The sequence below is a fragment of the Hordeum vulgare genome, chromosome 3H (genome assembly GCF_904849725.1).
Source record: "Hordeum vulgare subsp. vulgare chromosome 3H, MorexV3_pseudomolecules_assembly, whole genome shotgun sequence".
Classification (NCBI taxonomy): Eukaryota; Viridiplantae; Streptophyta; class Magnoliopsida; order Poales; family Poaceae; genus Hordeum; species Hordeum vulgare.
Window position 1 is genome coordinate 587,563,859 of NC_058520.1, and position 20,369 is coordinate 587,584,227.

General features: G+C 44.6%; 2 protein-coding genes across 2 annotated transcripts; both read right to left on the reverse strand.

Annotated features, from left to right (window-relative positions):
* Positions 1–15,478: 15,478 nt before the first annotated feature.
* Positions 15,479–17,522, reverse strand: LOC123445395 (cysteine-rich receptor-like protein kinase 25). The gene is made up of 6 exons (XM_045122373.1): positions 17,335–17,522; positions 17,131–17,228; positions 16,622–16,802; positions 16,286–16,511; positions 16,021–16,156; positions 15,479–15,944 (listed from the first exon to the last, which is right to left on the reverse strand). Exons 1-6 carry the CDS (start codon positions 17,342–17,344, stop codon positions 15,609–15,611), a joined length of 987 nt encoding a protein of 328 aa, XP_044978308.1. The 5' UTR covers positions 17,345–17,522; the 3' UTR covers positions 15,479–15,608.
* A 120-nt stretch (positions 17,523–17,642) lies between these two features.
* LOC123445398 lies at positions 17,643–18,237 on the reverse strand. The gene is made up of 2 exons (XM_045122375.1): positions 17,902–18,237; positions 17,643–17,758 (listed from the first exon to the last, which is right to left on the reverse strand). Exons 1-2 carry the CDS (start codon positions 18,235–18,237, stop codon positions 17,711–17,713), a joined length of 384 nt encoding a protein of 127 aa, XP_044978310.1. The 3' UTR covers positions 17,643–17,710.
* Positions 18,238–20,369: the final 2,132 nt, after the last annotated feature.

Genomic DNA, 20,369 nt, shown 5'->3' on the forward strand with positions numbered 1-20,369 from the left:
AAGCCTAGCCTTGTACTTTTCAATCGTACCATCGGGCCTAAGCTTCTTTTTGAACACCCACTTGCATCCCAATGGTTTGCAACCATAGGGACGATCAGTGATTTCCCATGTCCCGTTAGCCATGATGGAATCCATCTCGCTACGGACCGCCGCTTTCCAGTAATCAGCATCTGGAGAAGCATACGCTTCTGAAATAGAAGTGGGATTATCATCCACGAGGTATACGAAGAAATCATCACCAAAGGTCTTTGCAGTCCTTTGTCTCTTGCCCCTACCACGGGCTTCCTCGTCATCCTCCTCAGGATTTTCATCATGTGTTTGTTCATAGTATTCCATAGGAATGGCAGGCTCAGGAGTTATCTCCGATTCCTGTCTAGAAGTGCTTTGCATATCTCTCATGGGAAATATATCCTCAAAGAATGTAGCATCCCTCGACTCCATTATTGTACCGACCTTCACGTCAGGTACCTCAGATTTCACTACTAGAAATCTATAGCCTACGCTATTCTTAGCGTATCCCAAATTAACGCAGTCCACAGTCTTTGGTCCAAGCTTACGCTTCTTGAGGATCGGTACATTGACTTTCGCCAAGCAGCCCCAAGTACGTAAGTACGAGAGCGTCGTCCTTCTCTTCGACCACTCCTCGTAGGGAGTGACCTCATTATCTTTTATAGGAATTTTATTCAGGACATGACACGCGGTCAATATAGCCTCCCCCCACCATGCCTTGGATAAACCCGATGTATCTAACATGGCGTTAACCAAATCAGTTAGAGTACGGTTTTTTCGCTCGGCAACCCCGTTTGACTGGGGTGAACAGGGAGGCGTCCTCTCATGAATAATGCCGTGCTCCGCACAAAATGAATCAAATTCGTTTGAGAAGTACTCTCCACCACGATCAGACCGGACTCGTTTAATTTTCTTTTCAAGTTGATTCTCAACTTCTGCCCTATAGATTTTAAAGTAGTGTAGAGCCTCATCTTTAGTATTTAACAGATACACATAGCAAAATCTAGTGGAATCATCTATCAATGTCATGCAGTATTTCTTTCCACCTTTAGTCAACACACCATTCATCTCACAAAGATCAGAATGTATGAGTTCTAATGGTGCCAAGTGTCTCTCCTCTGCAGCCTTGTGAGGCTTGCGAGGTTGCTTTGCTTGCACACACGAATGGCACTTAGAACCTTTGGCTAAAGTGAAAGTTGGGATTAAATTCAGTTTTGCTAGCCGCGACATAACACCGAAACTTATGTGACAAAGACGTGAATGCCAAACTTCAGATTCATTAACACTCGAATGAATATTGTTCACGACTTTATTACAAAAATCTGCAAGAGAAAGGCGGAACAGACCTCCGCATTCATAACCTTTTCCAACGAAAAGTCCATATTTCGTAACTACTACTTTATTAGACTCGAATACCAACTTAAACCCTTCTCTACACAGAAGGGAGCCACTAACGAGATTCTTCTTGATGGCGGGGACATGCTGCACGTTCTTCAGCTGCACGATCCTTCCCGAAGTAAACTTCAGATCGACCGTGCCAACACCAAGAAAAGAAGCACTCGCGCCATTCCCCATCAATACGGACCCGCGACCGGTGACCTGATAAGAAGAGAACAATGATAAGTCAGCACACACATGAATATTTGCACCCGTGTCCACCCACCAATCGGTGGACTGACAAACTGTAAATACAGTAAGTAAATTACCGTACCCAGATGCACCACTTTCATTGTTGCCCACGATCATATTGGCAGACTTGGAGTCCTGTGCCGGCTTCTTGTACTTGTTTGGGCATTTGTTCGCCCAATGTTCCTCTGAACCACAAGTATAGCAGCCATCTCCCTTCTTATTCTTCTTGAAGGGCTTCTTTCCCTTCTTCTTGAAGTCGGTATTCTGTTGGACAGAATTCTTTCCCTTGGGCTTGTGGGAATTGAAGTTCCTCTGATGTACCATATTGGCAGCAGAAGAGCTTTCCACCGCTTTTTCATTGGAGTCCTTTGCTCTCGAGTTCTGCTCAACACTCAGATGGCCGATGATGTCCTCTACTGAGAACTCACGCCTCTGATGTTTCAGAGTAGTAGCAAAGTTCCTCCAGGAATTAGGGAGCTTAGCAATTATACAGCCCGCGACAAACTTGTTGGAAATATGCCCTAGAGGCAATAATAAATTAGTTATTATTATATTTCTTAGTTCATGATAATCGTTTATTATCCATGCTATAATTGTATTGATTGGAAACACAATACTTGTGTGGATACATAGACAAAACACTGTCCCTAGTAAGCCTCTAGTTGACTAGCTCGTTGATCAAAGATGGTCAAGGTTTCCTGGCCATAGGCCAGTGTTGTCACTTGATAACGGGATCACATCATTAGGATAATCATGTGATGGACTAGACCCAAACTAATAGACGTAGCATGTTGATCGTGTCATTTTGTTGCTACTGTTTTCTGCGTGTCAAGTATTTGTTCCTATGACCATGAGATCATATAACTCACGGACATCGGAGGAATGCTTTGTGTGTATCAAACGTCGCAACGTAACTGGGTGACTATAAAGATGCTCTACAGGTATCTCCGAAGGTGTTCGTTGAGTTAGTATAGATCGAGACTGGGATTTGTCACTCCGTGTGACGGAGAGGTATCTCGGGGCCCACTCGGTAATACAACATCACACACAAGCCTTGCAAGCAATGTAACTTAATGTAAGTTGCGGGATCTTGTATTACGGAACGAGTAAAGAGACTTGCCGGTAAACGAGATTGAAATAGGTATGCGGATACTAACGATCGAATCTCGGGCAAGTAACATACCGAAGGACAAAGGGAATGACATACGGGATTATATGAATCCTTGGCACTGAGGTTCAAACGATAAGATCTTCGTAGAATATGTAGGATCCAATATGGTCATCCAGGTCCCGCTATTGGATATTGACCGAGGAGTCTCTCGGGTCATGTCTACATAGTTCTCGAACCCGCAGGGTCTGCACACTTAAGGTTCGACGTTGTTTTATGCGTATTTGAGTTATATGGTTGGTTACCGAATGTTGTTCGGAGTCCCGGATGAGATCCAGGACATCACGAGGAGCTCCGGAATGGTCCGGAGGTAAAGATTGATATATAGGAAGTCCTGTTTTGGTCACCGGAAAAGTTTCGGGCTCATCGGTAGTGTACCGGGAGTGCCGGGAGGGGTGCCGGGGACCATCGGGAGGGGTGTCACGCCCCAAGGGGTCTCATGGGCTATGAGAAGAGATAAACCAGCCTCTAGTGGGCTGGAATAAGTTCCCACTAAGGCCCATAAGGTTTGAGAAGGAAAAACACAAGGTGGAACGAGTTTCCAAGTGGGAAGGTGGAATCCTACTCCAAGTAGGATTGGAGTAGGACTCCTCCACCTCCAATTTCGGCCAAACCTTGAGGGTTTGAGGCTGCCTCTTCCCTTCCCCTCCCTCCTATATATACTGAGGTATTAGGGCTGATTTGAGACGACTTTTCCACGGCAGCCCGACCACATACCTCCACGGTTTTTCCTCTAGATCGCGTTTCTGCGGAGCTCGGGCGGAGCCCTGCTGAGACAAGGTCATCACCAACCTCCGGAGCGCCGTCACGCTGCCGGAGAACTCTTCTACCTCTCCGTCTCTCTTGCTGGATCAAGAAGGCCGAGATCATCGTCGAGCTGTACGTGTGCTGAACGCGGAGGTGCCGTCCGTTCGGTACTAGATCGTGGGACTGGTCGCGGGATTGTTCGCGGGGCGGATCGAGGGACGTGAGGACGTTCCACTACATCAACCGCGATCTCTAATCGCTTCTGCTGTACGATCTACAAGGGTACGTAGATCACTCATCCCCTCTCGTAGATGGACATCACCATGATAGGTCTTTGTGCGCGTAGGAAAATTTTTGTTTCCCATGCGACGTTCCCCAACAGTGGCATCATGAGCTAGGTTCATGCGTAGATGTCTTCTCGAGTAGAACACAAAAGTTTTTGTGGGCGGTGATGTGCGTTTTGCTGCCCTCCTTAGTCTTTTCTTGATTCCGCGGTATTGTTGGATTGAAGCGGCTTGGACCGACATTACTCGTACGCTTACGAAAGACTGGTTTCATCGTTACGAGTAACCCCCTTTGCTCAAAGATGACTGGCAAGTGACGGTTTCTCCAACTTTAGTTGAATCGGATTTGACCGAGGAGGTCCTTGGATGAGGTTAAATAGCAATTCATATATCTCCGTTGTGGTGTTTGCGTAAGTAAGATGCGATCCTACTAGATACCCTTGGTCACCACGTAAAACATGCAACAACAAAATTAGAGGACGTCTAACTTGTTTTTGCAGGGTATGATTGTGATGTGATATGGCCAATGATGTGATGTGATATATTGGATGTATGATATGATCATGTTGTAATAGAAATATCGACTTGCACGTCGATGGTACGGCAACCGGCAGGAGCCATAGGGTTGTCTTTATACTAACATATGTGCTTGCAGATGCGTTTACTATTTTGCTAGGACGTAGCTTTAGTAGTAATAGCATGAGTAGCACGACAACCCCGATGGCGACACGTTGATGGAGATCATGGTGTGACGCCGGTGACAAGAAGATCGTGCCGGTGCTTTGGTGATGGAGATCAAGAAGCACGTGATGATGGCCATATCATGTCACTTATAAATTGCATGTGATGTTAATCCTTTTATGCACCTTATTTTGCTTAGAACGACGGTAGCATTATGAGGTGATCTCTCACTAAAATTTCAAGACGAAATTGTGTTCTCCCCGACTGTGCACCGTTGCGACAGTTCTTCGTTTCGAGACACCACGTGATGATCGGGTGTGATAGACTCAACGTTCACATACAACGGGTGCAAAACAGTTGCACACGCGGAACACTCGGGTTAAGCTTGACGAGCCTAGCATGTGCATACATGGCCTCGGAACACATGAGACCGAAAGGTCGAGCATGAATCGTATAGTTGATATGATTAGCATAGGGATGCTTACCACTGAAACTATTCTCGACTCACGTGATGATCGGACTTGAGATAGCGGATTTGGATCATGTACCACTCAAATGACTAGAGAGATGTACTTTTTGAGTGGGAGTTCTTAAGTAATATGATTAATTGAACTAATTGTCATGAACATAGTCTAATGGTCTTTGCGAATTACGATGTAGCTTGCGCTATAGCTCTACTGTTTTTATATGTTCCTAGAGAAAATTTAGTTGAAAATTGATAGTAGCAACCTTTGCAGACTGAGTCTGTAAAACCGAGGATTGTCCTCGTTGCTACGCAGAAGGCTTATGTCCTTAATGCACCACTCGGTGTGCTGCACCTCGAGCGTCGTCTGTGGATGCTATGAACATCCGACATACACGTTACTGATGACTACACGATAGTTCAGTGCAAGATACTTGATGGCTTAGAAGCAAGGCGCCGAAAACGTTGTAAAACGTCACGGAACATAAGTGATGTTCCGAAGAGATGAAATTGTGATTTCATGCTTGTGCCCTTGTTAAGAGGTTCGAGACCTCCAAACAAGATTCTTTGTCCACAAAGTAAAGGAGAAAAGCTCAATCGTTGAGCGTGTGCTCAGATTGTCTGAGTACGACAATCGCTTGAATCAAGTGGGAGTTAATCTTCCAGATGAGATAGTGATGGTTCTCCAAAGTCACTGCCACCAAGCTATGAGAGCTTCGTGATGAACTATAACATATCAAGGATAGATACTATGATCTTTTGAGTGATTCGCGATGTTTGACACTGCGAAAGTAGAAATCAAGAAGGAGCATCAATAGTTGATGGTTAGTAAAACCACTAAGTTTCAAGAAAGGCAAGGGCTAGAAGGGATACTTCGTGAAACGGCAAAACAGTTGCTGCACTAATGAAGAGACCCAAGATTAAACCCAAACCCGAGACTAAGTGCTTCTATAATGAGGGGAACAGTCACTGAGGCGGAGCAACTCTAGATACTTGGTAGATAAGAAGGTTGGCAAAAGTCGAAAGAAGTATATTTGATGTACATGATGTTGATGTGTACTTTACTAGTACTCCTAGTAGCATGAGGGTATTGGATACCGGTTCAGTTGCTAAGTGATTAGTAACACGAAATGAAAGCTACGGCATAAACGGAGACTAGCTAAAGGCGAGGTGACGATACGTGTTGGAAGTGTTTCCAAGGTTGATATGATCAAACGTCGCACGCTCCCTCCACCATCGGGATAGGTGTTAAACCTAAATAATTGTTATTTGGTGCTTGCGTTAAGCATGAACAGGATTGGATCGTGTTTATTGCAATACGATTATTCATTTAAAGAGAATAATGGTTACTCTATTTTCTTGAATAATCACCTTCAATGATTTATTGAATCTCGATCGTAGTGTTACACATGTTCATGATATTGGTGCCAAAAGATACGAGTTGATGATGATAGTACCACTTACTTGTGGCATTGCCGCTTGAGTCATGTTAGTATAAATTGCATGAAGAGGCTCCATGCTGATGGATCTTTGTACTCACCTGATTTCGAATCACTAGTGACATGCAAATCATACCACATGAGCAAGGCCTTGTTTTCATTGAGATGAAATAAGATAGTAACTTGTTGGAAGTGATACATTTTGACGTATGCAGTCCAATGGGTGCTGAGGCACGCAGTGGATATCATTATGTTCTTACTTCACTGACGATTTGAGTAGATACTAGAGTATTTACTTAATGAATCACAAGTCTAAAATATTGAAAAGTTCAATTCTGTTTCGGAGTGAAGTTCGTCGTAACAAGAGGATAAACTGTCTACGATATGATCATAGAAATGAATATCTGAGTTACGAGTTTTGGTACGCAGTTAAGACAATGTGGAAATTGTTTCACAGTTCATGCCACCTGGAACATCATAGTGTGATGATGTGTCTGAACGTCATGGCCACGCACTATTTGGTATGGTGCATACTATGATGTCTCTTATCGAATTACCACTATCGTTTATGGGTTATGCATTAGAGACAACCGCACTCACTTTAAATAGGGCACCGCATATTTCCGTTGAGATGACACAGTATAGACTGAGGTTTAGAGAAATCTAAACTGTCGTTTCTTGAAAGTTTGGGGCTTCGACACTTATGTGAAAAAGTTTCAGTCTGATAAGCTCGAACCCAAAGAGGATAAATGCATCTTCATAGGATATCCAAAACAGTTGGGTACATCTCCTATCTCAGATCCGAAAGCAAAGTGTTTGTTTCTAGAAACGGATCCTTTCTCGAGGAAAGGTTTCTCTCGAAAGAATTGAGTGGGAGAGTGGTAGAACTTGATGAGGTTATTGAACCATCACTTCAACCAGTGTGTAGCAGGGCGCAGGAAGTTGTTCCTGTGGCACCTACACCAATTGAAGTGGAAGCTGATGATGGTGATCATCAAGCATCGGATCAAGTTACTACAAGCCTCGTAGGTTGACAAGGTCGCGTACTACTACAGAGTGGTACGGTAACCATGTCTTGGAGGTCATGTTGTTGAGCAACAATGAACCTACGAGTTATGGAGAAAGCGATGGTGGGCCCAGATTCCGACAAATGGCTGGAAGCCATGAAATCCGAGAGAGGATCCATGTATGAAAACAAAGTGTAGACTTTGGAAAAACTACTTGTTGGTCAGAGGACTATTGAGTAAAGATGGGGCTTTAAAAGAAAGACAGACGATGATGGTGATAAATCACTATTAGGAAAAGCTCGACTTGTCGCAAAGATGTTTCCGACAAGATCAAACTGTTGACTATGATGAGTCTTTCTCACTCGTAGCGATGCTAAAGGTCTGTTAGAATTATGTTAGTTGTTGGTGCATTATTTATGAAATATTGCACATAGGATGTCAAAACATTGTTTTCTCAACGGTTTCTTTGAGCAAACATTGTATGTGATACAACCAGAAGGTTTTGTTGATCCTAAAGATACTAGCAAGTATGCAAGCTCCAGTGATCCTTCAATGGACTGGTGCAAGCATCTCGGAGTTGGAATATACACTTTGATGAGATGATCAAAGATTTTGGGTTTGTACAAGGTTTATGAGAAACTTGTATTTCCAAAGAAGTGAGTGGGAGCACTATAGAATTTCTGATAAGTATATGTGGTTGACATATTGTGGATCAGAAGTAATGTAGAATTTCTGTAAAGCATACAAGGTTGTTTGAAAGGAGTTTTCAAAGGAATACCTGGATTGAGCTACTTGAACGTTGAGCATCAAAGATCTATAGAGATAGATCAAAAGCGCTTAATAGAAGTTTCAACAAGATGCATGCCTTGACAGGTTTTTGAAAGAGTTCAAAAATAGATCAACAAAGAAGGAGTTCTTGGTTGCGTTGTGAGGTGCGAATTTGAGTAAGACTCAAAACCAGACCCCGACAGAATAAAGAGAATAGACAAAGGTCGTCTTCTATGCCTTAGCCGTAGAATCTGAAGTATGCCATGCTGTGTACCGCACCTGATGTGTGCCTTGACTCAAAGTCTGTTGAGAGGTACAGAGAGTGATCCATGATTGAATCACTAGCAGCGGTCAAAATTTATCCTTGGTAACTAATGGACTAAGGAATTTTTCTCGATTATGGAGGTGGTTAAAGAGTTTGTCGTAAAGGGTTACGTCAATGCAAGCTTTGACACTAATCCGGATAACTATGAGTAGTGAAACGGATTCGTATAGTAGAGTAGATATTTGGAGTATTTCCGAATAACACGTAGTAGCAGCATCTATAAGATGACATAAAGATTTGTAAAGAACGCACGAATCTGAAAGTTTCAGAACCGTTGACTAAAACCTCTCTCACGAGCAAGACGTGATCAGACCCCATAACTATATGGGTGTTGGATTCGTTGGAATCACATGGTGATGTGAACTAGATTATTGACTCTAGTGCAAGTGGGAGACTGTTGGAAATATGCCCTAGAGGCAATAATAAATTAGTTATTATTATATTTCTTAGTTCATGATAATCGTTTATTATCCATGCTATAATTGTATTGATTGGAAACACAATACTTGTGTGGATACATAGACAAAACACTGTCCCTAGTAAGCCTCTAGTTGACTAGCTCGTTGATCAAAGATGGTCAAGGTTTCCTGGCCATAGGCAAGTGTTGTCACTTGATAACGGGATCACATCATTTGGAGAATCATGTGATGGACTAGACCCAAACTAATAGACGTAGCATGTTGATCGTGTCATTTTGTTGCTACTGTTTTCTGCGTGTCAAGTATTTGTTCCTATGACCATGAGATCATATAACTCACGGACATCGGAGGAATGCTTTGTGTGTATCAAACGTCGCAACGTAACTGGGTGACTATAAAGATGCTCTACAGGTATCTCCGAAGGTGTTCGTTGAGTTAGTATAGATCGAGACTGGGATTTGTCACTCCGTGTGACGGAGAGGTATCTCGGGGCCCACTCGGTAATACAACATCACACACAAGCCTTGCAAGCAATGTAACTTAATGTAAGTTGCGGGATCTTGTATTACGGAACGAGTAAAGAGACTTGCCGGTAAACGAGATTGAAATAGGTATGCGGATACTAACGATCGAATCTCGGGCAAGTAACATACCGAAGGACAAAGGGAATGACATACGGGATTATATGAATCCTTGGCACTGAGGTTCAAACGATAAGATCTTCGTAGAATATGTAGGATCCAATATGGTCATCCAGGTCCCGCTATTGGATATTGACCGAGGAGTCTCTCGGGTCATGTCTACATAGTTCTCGAACCCGCAGGGTCTGCACACTTAAGGTTCGACGTTGTTTTATGCGTATTTGAGTTATATGGTTGGTTACCGAATGTTGTTCGGAGTCCCAGATGAGATCCAGGACATCACGAGGAGCTCCGGAATGGTCCGGAGGTAAAGATTGATATATAGGAAGTCCTGTTTTGGTCACCGGAAAAGTTTCGGGCTCATCGGTAGTGTACCGGGAGTGCCGGGAGGGGTGCCGGGGACCATCGGGAGGGGTGTCACGCCCCAAGGGGTCTCATGGGCTATGAGAAGAGATAAACCAGCCCCTAGTGGGCTGGAATAAGTTCCCACTAAGGCCCATAAGGTTTGAGAAGGAAAAACACAAGGTGGAAAGAGTTTCCAAGTGGGAAGGTGGAATCCTACTCCAAGTAGGATTGGAGTAGGACTCCTCCACCTCCAATTTCGGCCAAACCTTGAGGGTTTGAGGCTGCCTCTTCCCTTCCCCTCCCTCCTATATATACTGAGGTATTAGGGCTGATTTGAGACGACTTTTCCACGGCAGCCCGACCACATACCTCCACGGTTTTTCCTCTAGATCGCGTTTCTGCGGAGCTCGGGCGGAGCCCTGCTGAGACAAGGTCATCACCAACCTCCGGAGCGCCGTCACGCTGCCGGAGAACTCTTCTACCTCTCCGTCTCTCTTGCTGGATCAAGAAGGCCGAGATCATCGTCGAGCTGTACGTGTGCTGAACGCGGAGGTGCCGTCCGTTCGGTACTAGATCGTGGGACTGATCGCGGGATTGTTCGCGGGGCGGATCGAGGGACGTGAGGACGTTCCACTACATCAACCGCGATCTCTAATCGCTTCTGCTGTACGATCTACAAGGGTACGTAGATCACTCATCCCCTCTCGTAGATGGACATCACCATGATAGGTCTTCGTGCGCGTAGGAAATTTTTTGTTTCCCATGCGACGTTCCCCAACAAAACTTGCCCGGCAAATTGCACTTAAGAACCTCAAGTTCCTTAGCTATGCATATTATCTCATGAGCTTGTTCCAATACAGAACGGTTGTCAACCATCTTGTAATCGTGGAACTGCTCCATAACATACATCTCACTCCCAGCATCGGTGGTCCCGAATTTAGATTCGAGCGCCTCCCACAAGTCCTTGGCAACATGCATATGTAAATATGCATCAACCAGCTTATCTCCGATCACGCTAATGACTGCTCCAAGGAATAGGACGGTGGCCTCCTTAAACATCTTCTCCTGTTCAGGAGTGATAGTTTCCGTAGGAGTGACAACGGCTACCCAGAACACGTTCATAGGTGTGAGCCATAAGGTGGTTCTCGTTTGCCAACGCTTGAAAAAGGTACCGGTAAACTTATCCGGTTTCAGTGCAGCAGCAAAACCATTACTCGAAAAATTCCTACATAAATTAGGTTTTTGGATTGTTGAGTAAATAGACAATTTTCCGAGCAGATTAATCCATGAAATAATTACTAACATGGCATTGACTAGGTTCATGACATACTGATCACGGAGTATACTAGCAAGTACTACGCATATAGCAGAAACATCTACACATATAGGCAATACTAGTAGTGCAAACAGAAACAGGAGAGAGACGAACACATCATACCCTCCGATCGGCCAGTTGGCCGTAGCAGCAGCGGCGGCGGCGGCAGTATCCTCTGCCGCCTTCTTCTCAGCTCTGGCCTTCTCGCGGAGACGGTCAGCTTCGCTTGGTGAAGACATGGTGATGGCGATAACGAGGGCGACGCGGACGTAGATGAAGCAGACGGACGGAGGCGAGCAGTCGCGTGATCGCTCCCCAAAAACCTAATCGCCCCTCTCCCGTACAGGAACCGAAGAGGCGAGGTTTCGGAGGCCTGCTCTCCCGTCGACCGTGTACGCGGTAAACGGGACGGAGTCGCCGGCGGCAGCAGTAGTCAAGGAACGAACGCGTGAGGCGGATGTGATCTGATTCTCGTGACGGCTAGGGTAGGCGGTCGCGTGCTTATAAAGGCGGCTGGGTGGAGAGACGTGGGCCAAACCCACGTCCGAGTCGGTAACAGCATCGTGCCTTGTCCGTTACTTATTCTCCGTTCCTGACCGGCAAAAATAAGCGTGTAGGTATGAGCTCGGCTCAATCCCGCAACCCGCGTCGGGACGGGCGGCGGAGGAGGAGTGCGCGAGGGCACCTTCTCTTCTCACTCTACAATAGCATGTGGAAGAGAGACCCTTATAAAGGGGTCCAAATTCTCCTCCACTAGCGGGGTGGGACTAAACTTCCCACCACCTTGTCATGCCACCACCTACATGGGCCCTTGAAGATTTTTCTAAAATTTGTCTTATGGGCCTAAGGCCCATCTCTAATTTCAACAACGGACGCCCCAAATACACCGCGCGGGATAGTGTATCCGACCGCGCGTCCAACTTGTTATAGCACGCGCGCGATTTTTGCGCCCGCTGAAGCCTCCGATCGCGTCGCGCGCGCGCTAAAACTGTCTAATTTGCGGCGCGGCGCTAATTTAGCGCGGCTGTTGGAGATGCTTTTACTATGTGTCGTTCTGGAACCCGCGGACGTCGCCCGGGGCGGGTTGCATTCCACGTGCTGGCCGTGCACCACCCCGACGACGGCGAGGTGATCAACCATGTCATCGTTGCGCGTAAGATACCGGCGGACGGTGGGCTCCTAGATTTCGCGCCACCGGCGGTGAGCCCGCGGTGCAAGTACTGCGGCTGTGAGGTAAAGACGGCGCGCAGGAGATTGCTGCCGACGACCTGCCATCTTGACGCTATGAACGAAATCCGTAGGCGCGCATGGTAAGTATCAGTAGATGTGTGTGATGGGTGATGTCCCACATGGTAAGTACTCCTGAGACAATGTACTTGTCAGCCTACGCGCGCCGTAATGAGACGGAGTACAAAGTGACCACGTACTCGTACAAAAATATACGGGGGGTTCGTAGCTGCAATAACGGTCAGAACAAAAGAAATTTGGCAAACCAACCTCTAGCTGAATGGTTAGAAAGATTATGATATCATCAGCACACCAGCATTCAAGTCCTGTTGCTTTTTTTTTTTTGAATGTTTTTGTCAACTATGAGGTGTCTACGGCGACTTCGTAAATCTCAAGGCCAAGTCCTTCGCTTATTCGAGGAGATCCACACCGTCTTCTCTGGCCTCCTTCGCCTCTGTTTCTGTGTATAGGGTGACCCGAGGCGAGTCGAACTCGATATCCGTGGGAATAATAGCCTCAGACCCATATACCAGAAAGAATGGAGTGAAGCCGGTCGATCGGTTGGGCGTGGTGCGGAGGCTCCATAGCACCGCCGGCAGTTCTTCAATCCAGCAGCCGGCTGACCTGGCCAGTGGTGCCACCAGCCTTGGCTTGATGCCGGCCAGAATCAGGCCGTTGGCCCTCTCTGCCTGGCCGTTCGACTGAGGTTGTGCTACTGAAGCCAAGTCGAGCTGGATGCCTACCTTGGAACAGTAGAGCGCTAGGGCGCCCTTGGCGAAGTTGGTGCCATTGTCGGTGATGATGTTGTGGGGAACGTCATATCGGACAGAGATGTCTGTGATGAACCTGACAGCCGTGGGGCCGTCAAGTTTTTTGATAGGTCTGGCTTCGATCCACTTGGTGAATTTGTCGACGGCCACCAAAAGATTTGTCATCCCTCCGCGAGCCGTCTTAAAGGGCCCTACCATGTCAAATCTCCAGACGGCGAATGGCCATGACAAGGGAATAATTTGTACGTAGGTAAATCGTAGTATCAAAAATTGACATGTTCTACTAACTACAAACAAAGCGATGATCGAGCAAGTTCATCCACAACCACCCAGCCTTTGCCCTTTCCATCATCCTTGCCATAGTAGGAGTCAAAGGCGCTGAACGGATTGAGGCGGATCTGCTCATTGTCGGAGCTGTCTAGATCTCCCACCCTCCTCTTTGTTCTCTTACTTGAGGAAATAGTCATGCCAAAGCACCCTGCTTTGCTCTTTTGCCATCTCCTTCACCTCCCTTCTTCGCCACTTCTCAGTTATGCGGCCACGAAGAGCTTCCTCTGATGCCTTCCCGGGATTTCAAAGTCGTGACGTCGTCGAGGCTGCCATTGCCGCATCTGTCATGAATGTTGCCTATGTCGCCTCCGCTTGAAGCTGCATCTGCAGCCTCGCGCGGCGGGCTCGCCGTGCCTTATTTTCGGATTCGCGTCGACCCATGTAGGCGCATATGGTCTCCGTTTCGACTCCTGACGTGGCGGGCACGTGGGGCGACCTAAACAGCTACGGCGAGCAACGCGAACGACCATCTGCCATTTTCTTTGTTTTCTTTCATTTTTCATGGTTCTTACTGTTTTTTTGTCCAGGTTTTTCTTCTTCGGTGTTTTCTATGTATTTGTCATTTTTTCGTTTTCTCTATTTTTCTTCTCTTTATTTCCTGTTTCTTATGAGTTTTCTTGTGTTTTTGTTGTTTCTTTGTTTTTTTCTTGGTATACAATCCACATTCAACAATTTTCAAATTCTTGATTGACATTTTTAAATCATACATCATTTTGTAAATACATAATCAACATATTTTCTATACAAATTTAAATGCTTGATTGACATTTCATAAATACAAGATAAACATTTTCTATACACATTTATTTTTCAAACGGTTGATTAACATTTTTCAAGTGCTAGATTGATTGTTTTTAAGTACATGGTACTTTCTTCTATACACAGTTAACATCTTTAGAGGCTTGATAAACATTTTTTAATACATGTTTAACATTTTTTAATTCTTAATTATCTGTTTAAAAATACATGATAATTTTGTTTTCATACATATTAATTTTTCTGTATACATCTAAAAGATTTTCTCTCACAACAGGAATCAGGAAATTTGTCGTGTGTGAAGACCACTTTGCCGTCAGCTACAAACAACAAAGAATGACTAATAACAAAAGATATACTTGGTTGTTAACAAAAATAACATACACAATTAACATTTCTTGAATGTTTGATTAACATTTTCAAATCCTTGTTCAAAATTTTATTTTCAAATGCTTGATTATCATTTTCATATACATTATAAAAAATCATCATTTTTAATACATAATCAACATTTTCGAAATGCATGTTCAACATTTTTTCAAATGTTCTTTCTAGAGTGGATTTTATAAAAATAATTAATATTTTAAATTATAAACAAAAATACAAAAACAAATCAAAAACAAAATAGATAACAGAAAAAACCCAAAAAATGAGCCAGTGGTTTGTCCTGCGTGTGGGCTGGCCCATCTCGGTCACCCTTCAGCGGGTCCAAAGTTGAACTCGCTGAAGCGAGACATAGGGATGCCCGCGCCTCACTGCCTTCTAAGAAGAATTCAACCAACGCATGTACTATTTTCAGGCGACTTAAAAATAGAAAACACGAACTTTGTATTTATGTTCAGTAATATATGTGAAACACAGTTTTATATAGTTTGCTTGAAAATTTTACGCCATATTAAAGCGATGCATCAGGGTGAGTTTAGCTCCAGGTCCGCCCCCTGAGTAGGATGGCAACCCGCCCGCCAAAAGTTATGCTTCCCCCTATCTTATAATACAAGAGTGTTTCTAACACCGCACTAGTATCAAAAGGACTTCTATATCATGACACGGCGGGAGTAGTCCAGACGTGCTTTTGCGTCATAATTGGTCGCACTGATAAATTGGTAAGACATGTGACCGTGGTTACAACTAACTAATGAGCTGGATCGTTTCATATGACCAAAGTTGTATTTCTGCTTTTATTATCGCTTCCAAATAATACAACACCATTCCTCAAATTTCATGTTTCGGCGATCATATATATAGTAACAGTGTGATGCCTTATTGGGTGGAATCCACATTCGCATTAATAAGTACACAATCTGTCTTCGTCTGATTGTGTATTCTCCAACAACGTCCATTTTCTGCCGTCAGACCACCACTTCCACCAGCTGCTCCTCCACCACGGCTGCTCCTTCTCTGCACTACTCTTTCTAAGGAAGCCAGATATCTTTGGGGTTGGTAATTCTTCCTTGCTACCAAGCATATCAAGAACATCTGGCATGGTTGGCCGGTCACGAGGATCCATTTGGGTACACAACAGCCCGATACAGATGCACCTTTCTCTCTCATTTAGCTCGGATTCATCAAGCGATGACGAATCAAATGGCTCCATCTGTTGAGCTTCCCACACCTCCAAAGCCTGAGAAGAAAGTAACGTGTCTGCCATAACTGAAGTCTGGTTGATACACATGAGTGCGTGTAAGAGCTCAACTTACCCATGCAATTGGATGTTGCTCTAGTACAGGCCCTCTCATCCCACTAATGAGACGGAGGAGGAGGATGCCGAAGCTGAAAACGTTGCTCTTCATGGAGATAATGCCATCAGTGATATACTCAGGAGGTACATTGCCCCTGAATGTTGACAAGGAAAACATAATACCTCAGACCAAAATTAAAAATATAGGAAGTAACAAGAGAGGTCGCACGGTGAGGAGATGGTACTACTTTGTATGGAAGTACTGGAAAGGGAATATATCTTACACTGTCCCCAGTAACTCTTGTGTCTTTATTTGAGTGACACCTTGTTCTAGCAGAAGTTTAGACCTTCCAAACCCACCTATCTTAGGATTCATATCAGAATCGAAGAAGATGTTGGCGGGCTTCAAATCCGGATGCACGACACGCATGGTCTGGAGATAAGCTACGCCCTCTGCGATCCCTCGAACTGTCTGCAACGTGAAGGACCAATCCAGCTGACCCGACTTCTCTGCAAATAAAGATCAAACCAAACCAAGCATTTGTAAGAGCGTGTTGGTGTTCAGGGCTCTCCCATCCACAATTTAGGACGATCAATATTATGAGGGAACCGGAATATACCATTGAGTATCACGGACAAGGTTCTGGGCATATACTCTTCGACCACAATCTCTCCCTGGTCATAACGACAGTGCCCTAGAGATGTAACTACGTTTTTGTGTTGGAGGTGCACTGGAAAAAGAAGGTCGTTCCCATCACGAGACCTTTTGATGGCAACCATGCTCCCGTCAGGTAATACACCCTGAAAATTAGTTGCACTTTCTTAGGCGAAAAAACCGTTGTTCTTTTTTTTTGCGGAAGGAAAAAACCCTTGTTCAAATTGGAGTTTTCAGGACTCAGGACTTGGACTAATCAACTAGTCGCTTTACCCAATTTGCCCGGCTTTGTGTCCAAGGCCTAAGGTTAGATCAGAGCAAATGCAGGAAGGGAGTGCCCTTGGACAATCTAAAATAATTGATTCAATTTTGTACAAACTTTATTTTAAAATTAATACAAAGTTGAGTCGCTTATTTCAGGACGGAGGGAGTAATTATCTAACAAAATCAGCAAACCGTGCATATCGAGCGTACCTTGTAGAGGGTAGCATGGTCGCCTTCGTGGATCACTTGTTCACATGAAAAGTTATTTGTAGCGGCGTCCAACTCAAACAAACTAAACACTCTCAAGCCTGACGCACCAAAAACAACAAGAGATACATGCATAAATGAGGCTCCATCTGAAACTCAATAAGCTATGGTGTTTCTGTTTCAGAAAGAAGGAAGATGTGCTCTTACGTGATGACATGGCAACCGGCGTTTCCACGCCGAAGTGTACCCAACCATAGCCGGTAGCGTAACTTGGGCTCGATGAATACGATCTCCTACGGCGGCGGGATCCACCAATCGATGCGAAGGCCAAGGGCGCAGCTGGATTCTCCTCTTGGAAAGAAAATGTATGCGATTCTCCCCCGGACTGAAGTAAAATAATATCCTGGCCGCAAAAATAAAATGTCACCCACCATGCTCATGTTTGACAGCGTCCTAGCTTTGTACGAATATGACTGTATATATGAATGAAATGGTGTCTGCAGCACAGCACTACAATGTTTGATTGAAGAATTTATGTAAAACGATGTAGGTAGGTGACGTAACCTTCCAGTAGTCCCACGGCTCAATATCGAGCGCAGGGGGGGCAGTGGTCGCTCTGGGTGTAGGTATACTGCAAACACGATCGTCTGGATCAATAGGTGCCCCAGGAGGCGCGACCGCAGGGGGCGCACGGATCACCCTAGGTCTGGGTATACGGCAAACGGGATCAGGCCGAGGAGGCGCGACCTGGAATGCCAAGTTTACGGTCAGCACCTGGTACGTGATGTCCTGCTGGACCCGGAACAGCCGCTTGGACAGCCTCCCGGCCGTCCAGCAGTTGGAAATGCCGCTCTTCCCCTGGCAGGTCGTGACGAGCTCCAGGGCGCGCTGGAGGCTCCGTTCAAGGTCCCCCAGCGCGTCGCTCACCACCGAGTTCGCGATCACCTCGGTGCCGTCGGCAGTCAAGGACAGCAGGATGCCATGGAGCACGTGCACGCGCCGCCTGATGTCATGGCACTCCTCCTTGTTCTGCTTCACCGTCTCCGCCGCCTCCTTGACCTTGAGTGCGAGGTGAAGGATCTGCTTCACACCGCTAACCACGTCCACCATCCTATTCCTAGCAGATCCCTGACCTCTGGAAGAAACCTATCATTCCCACGGTGAACCAAGGAAATTTTGTCTACCTGGCTATGAACTCGGCAATGGCCGGGACAAGCCTGGGTGTAAGATGAAGCAATGAGTCATGCATGCGGTGGTGCGAATGGAACTGAAGACCTTTCAAAGCCTCAATGACAAAAGTCAAGTCTACTACTCCCTCCGTCACCGTTTAGAAGGCGTGCATGCAAATTCTCTAAGACCTAGATGGTTAGTGGTTGGTTGTAAAATGAGTTAAAAAATAGCATCCACACTACGCATGCATATAGAAGTAGTACAACGGAGTACTAGTTAGCTGATAGGAGTAAATGCAACGTGCCTTAGAGCATGGTTAATAGTATAGCCAACTGCTGGCTATAAGCAGTCTTATAGCCCATCTTATTGCTAGCTTGTATAATAGTTAGCTATAAAAGACTACTACTTTTATCATATATGGCACACCTTTCATTCTCACAAAGCACCTAAGAGCACGTGCTAGAGCTGGCTCTTCACGAAGAGCCCGCTTCCCTTCTCTCTCCTCTTCTCTCTCATCCAACTCAGCAAAAATATAGTATTTTAATCCTTACAACCTGCTAACTGTACCTTATTGTACTTGCTTTTAATTTTTGTCTATTTTAAAAACGCACGCAAGTTTAACTGTGTCTTCTAAACCGTGACGGAGAGAGTACAGAAATTAAACAACATGTTCCTCGAAAACCAAAATAATAGTACAAGATAATGTAAAGGGCTATAAATAATAGGAGTAGTAACGTGTGGGCTGGCTTGTTGCCCTCACTTGGCTCTTATCATCCTCTGAGCTATCCATGGTGGCTCCATCGGCAGCAAGTCCCCGCAAATATAGTATAACCTGATTTAATAGTATAAAGCAGCAGCAGGAGTAGGAAGTGCAAATCTTTTAAGGTAATTCAATATAGTGGAATAAGCAGGTTGGTTATAAATAAGGAAGAAATAAAGAGAGGTTGTGTACATGCACTTTGTAAACAAATGAACATCACATAATTAATTTGTTAGGGGTGAAAAGGACAGGCCGGGTCAACTATGTAGAGCCAACAGACTACTCCCTCCGATTTTTAAATACTCCCTCCGTTCTTAAATATAAATCTTTTAAGAGGTTTCATTAGAAGATAATATACACATGTATATAGACATACTTTAGAATACAGATTCACTCATTTTGCTTCGCATGTAGCCCTTTAGTGAATCTCTAAAAAGACTTATATTTAGAAACGGAGGAAGTATAATTTTTTTAGAGATTACACTATGAACTACATACGGATGTATATAGTCATATTTTGGAATCTAGATTATCACTCATTTTGCTTCGTATTTAGTTTGTAGTAAACTTTCTAAAAGGTCTTTTATATATCTAGTTTATAGTAAACTTTCTAAAAGGTCTTATATATAAAAACGGAGGGAGTTGATTCTTTTTTCCTATCTCCCGTAATGGTGGTTGTGCTTGTTTAGAGCTTAGAACTTTCTAATCATGCTCCATTATTCTTTATTCTTTAGATATCTTATGCAGTATAATGATTGCGATGACTAGATGATGGTGAACTGTCATCCACTCCCAAATTGTACTCCCTCCGTCTCAGTTTAAAGTCCGACACATATATCTAGGTCGTCAATTTGACCAACTTAATGAGAGGCATATATAACAAAAAATATATCATTAGAAACTTTAGATGTACTATTTTCTAATGATATAATTTTTATGTTAAACAATAAATTTTATATAAGTCAATTTGACGATCTAGGTACACGTACATGCCTTCTAAACTGTGACGGAGGGAGTAACACAAAAGATGGCGGATGATTCACACTGTCCCGCTTCCTGATCACCTACAATAGAATGCCGATGACTTACACGAGGATTCAGATTAGGAATCATAAAGCTAGTAGAACGGGTCAAGGCTAAGGAGAAGCCTTCACTAGTAGAAAACAGACCTTTCGTCCAGAACATTAGTCCTGGTCTGGTTTGGGTCCGGGACAAACATGATCATTAGTCCCGGTCCCAACGACTAAGAGCGGACGGAGGCACGGCCACCATTAGTCCCGGTTCATCTGTGACCTTTAGTCCCTGTTGGTAT